Genomic DNA, 3197 nt, shown 5'->3' on the forward strand with positions numbered 1-3197 from the left:
ATTTCGACGTTTTCTCTGACGAGCATGCGTACCAAGCAGGCTGTAGGCTGAGCAAATTCCTTGGGGGGGGGGGCAGAGACGGATCCAGGATTTCAAGGAGGGGGTGAGAAACAGGTTGGGGTCTGGTGGTCCTCCCACAGAAAATTTTGAAAATGTAGATCGCAGGAGATGGTATTTGAGGCAATTTTGAGTAAATGTGCAGCCTTCATTCTGACTACGACAATTCTCTTTTAGTAGAACAATTTTTTTAATTTTGCTCCAAAATCTAGGTGGGGCAGCTGCCCCTTGCCCCATGCCCCCCGCAGGCTACAGCCCTACCAAGTAATATCCTGAGTGAGCTCCTGGGATCCACTCATCCATCTATAGATCATGAGTCGATGGCAAAGTTACGTCAGATTGTGAGACTACGCACCCAGTCGTTCAACGTTAGTTAATATAATGTTACGTGGTTTAATGAAATTTGTTTATATGTACATACCTACACACATATGTTTGTATTCGATCTTGATTTGGTGTGCAATAAGAAATGTACGCTAATGTGAAGCAGGAAGAAACGAGCGCAATGAGAGAATAATCGCTCAGTGAACCGAAAGCAATTCATACTCAACTAATATGAATGATATAAATCAGTTTTCGTTCTGTAATCTGACAGACCACGTGTCCCGCGGCAGAAAAGATTCGGTGAATTGATCACTGGGAACAATATAAGTGACTCGAACCGAAGCGGCCAATCAGAGACGCGCCTATGTCGGCGCTTGTTCTTTTCATTGTTTGTTTTCCGCGTGATTTAACGACTGCATTCTTTACAAGTTGCTCGCATGAGCTTGACGCGAAAGCGCCGAAGAAGTGAGGACTTTACGAGACAAAGCAGCGTGCCTGTGTTGTTCGCCACTGATTGCTATATTATGACCTTGCCGTGTCATTGACACGTCGCCTTCCGTATGTCATTATTGCCAGGTTTTATCCAGTAGGTTTTCATCGTCCCCTTTCCCTGATTATAAACAAAACGAGATCAAATTAAATAACAAAGTGTTCAGATCACGATGTACAAGCTTTCAATCACTACGTACTGTTTTCTACCCATAATAATAATAATAATAATAATAATAATAATAATAATAATAACAATAATGATAATGATAATGATAATGATAATAAGAATAAGAATGATAACAATAATATAATTAACTCTCTCTCCGCTACCACGTACCTTTACATCTATTGTGCCTCTCTCGGTGATTTCGTAGTTGTGTGCGTCGTGTAACTCCTCCTTAGTTGTCTGGCTGATGTGCACTTTCATTACCTGACCCGTGAAAATTCGACGTTAACGTGAGATTTCGCATCAGCTTGCTAAGCGCTGGAGAACTAACGCAACGGTAGTAGTGGTCGTAGTAGTAGTAGTAGTAGTAGTAGTAGTAGTAGTAGTAGTAGTAGTAGTAGTAGTAGTAGCAGTAGCAGCAGTAGCAGCAGCAGCAGTAGTAGTAGTAGTAGTAGTAGTAGTAGCCTAGTATTAGTAGTAGTAGTAGTAGTAGTAGTTAGAGTAGTGCAGTATAGAGCTAGTAGTAGTAGCATAGTAGTAGTAGTAGTAGTAGTAGAAGTAGTAGTAGTAGTAGTGAGTGTAGTATAGTAGCTAGTACAGTAGTAGTAGTAGTATTAGAAGTAGTAAAGTATAGTTAGTAGTAGTATTAGTAGTAGTAATAGTAGTAGCAGTAAGTAGTAGTAGTAGTAGTAGCAGTAGTAAGTATAGTTTAGTATAGTAAAGTAGTAGTTAGTATGATAGCAGCAATAGCAGGCAGCACAGCAGCTAGCAGCGAGTAGCAGCAGCAGTAGCAGCAACGCAGTAACAGCAGTAGCAGTACAAGTACAAGCTAGCAAGCAAGCCGCAGTAGGCAGGCAGCAGTAGCAGTAGCAGTAGCAGCAGGCAGTAAAGCGACACGGCAGCTGCTGCATCAGCCGAAATCTATTAAGTATTATTACTGCAGCGGAGAGTAGAGCATTTTCCGTGATTTCACGATTTCTGCATTCATTTCTTTCATCATTATCCTTAACGAAATGTAGTCCTTCATGGACCACACACCCGCACTTGCAGCTACACACACACACACACAACCAGCACACACACAACACGGGCAGCGCGCGCACACACACAGCACACACACACACACAAACACACACACCACACACACACCGCCACACCACCAAACGACAACACACAACCACACACACCACCACAAAACACACACAAGCACACACCACACACACACCACACAAACACAACACACACACACACACGACGCCGCAGGCTGCGGCAGGCACAATCGCGTCACGCGCGACTCACTGCCGCGCTACGACAGCACGACGCACTGCACGCACACGCACACGCACACGAACAGCGCACGGCGCGCGCACACAACACACACACCCACCCACCACTACACCACACACGCACAGTCGCACACACACACACGCACACCACACGCACACATCACACAGCATCACACACACACAACACCACACACACACATATATATATATATATTTATATTCATATAGCAAACCACGGAAGTCGTATAACTTGTTATATCGGTCACGTGATGACATGCTGTGACGTATATAGGTGATATATGTAAACATATATGTATGTAACCATCTTTATCACCTGCTCCGCCCGCTCTCAGCGCCACCTACCGGAACAGCCAGTGTTGACAGGTGATAGCCTGTATGTACATGTGTACGTACGTGCGTGTACGAACTGGCGCGTGCGTGTGTGCATGCTGCGGTGTATGGACCTGGCGTGTGCGTGGTGCGCATGCGTGCGTGTATGGACTGGCGTGTGCGTGCGTGCATGCATGCGTGCGTGTACGAACTGGCGTGTGCGTGCGTGCATGCATGCGTGCGTGTACGAACTGGCGTGTGCATGCGTGCATGCATGCGTGCGTGTACGGACTGGCGTGTGCGTGCGTGCGTGCATGCGTGCGTGTACGGACTGGCGTGTGCGTGCGTGCATGTGTGCGTGCGTGTATGGACTGGCGTGTGCGTGCGTGCATGCGTGCGTGCGTGTACGGACTGGCGTGTGCGTGCATGCATGCGTGCGTGTACGGACTGGCGTGTGCGTGCGTGCCTGCGTGCGTGCGTGTTTGGACTGGCGTGTGGGTGCGTGCGTGCGTGCGTGAATGGGTGCGCGTGCGTGCGTGCAT

At 47.1% G+C, this 3197-nt stretch overlaps 1 protein-coding gene across 1 annotated transcript in view; it reads right to left on the reverse strand.

Moving 5' to 3' along the window:
* Positions 1-2587: 2587 nt before the first annotated feature.
* The window catches only part of LOC106819721 (soluble guanylate cyclase 88E-like), a 4201-nt gene continuing 3591 nt past the window's right edge, over positions 2588-3197 (reverse strand). The window contains exon 4 of the mRNA XM_014824317.1: positions 2588-2602. Coding sequence (XP_014679803.1) covers positions 2588-2602 — 15 coding nt within the window. The remainder of the gene's footprint in view (positions 2603-3197) is intronic.

The sequence above is a fragment of the Priapulus caudatus genome, unplaced genomic scaffold (genome assembly GCF_000485595.1).
Source record: "Priapulus caudatus unplaced genomic scaffold, Priapulus_caudatus-5.0.1 Scaffold4185, whole genome shotgun sequence".
Taxonomy (NCBI): Eukaryota; Metazoa; Priapulida; class Priapulimorpha; order Priapulimorphida; family Priapulidae; genus Priapulus; species Priapulus caudatus.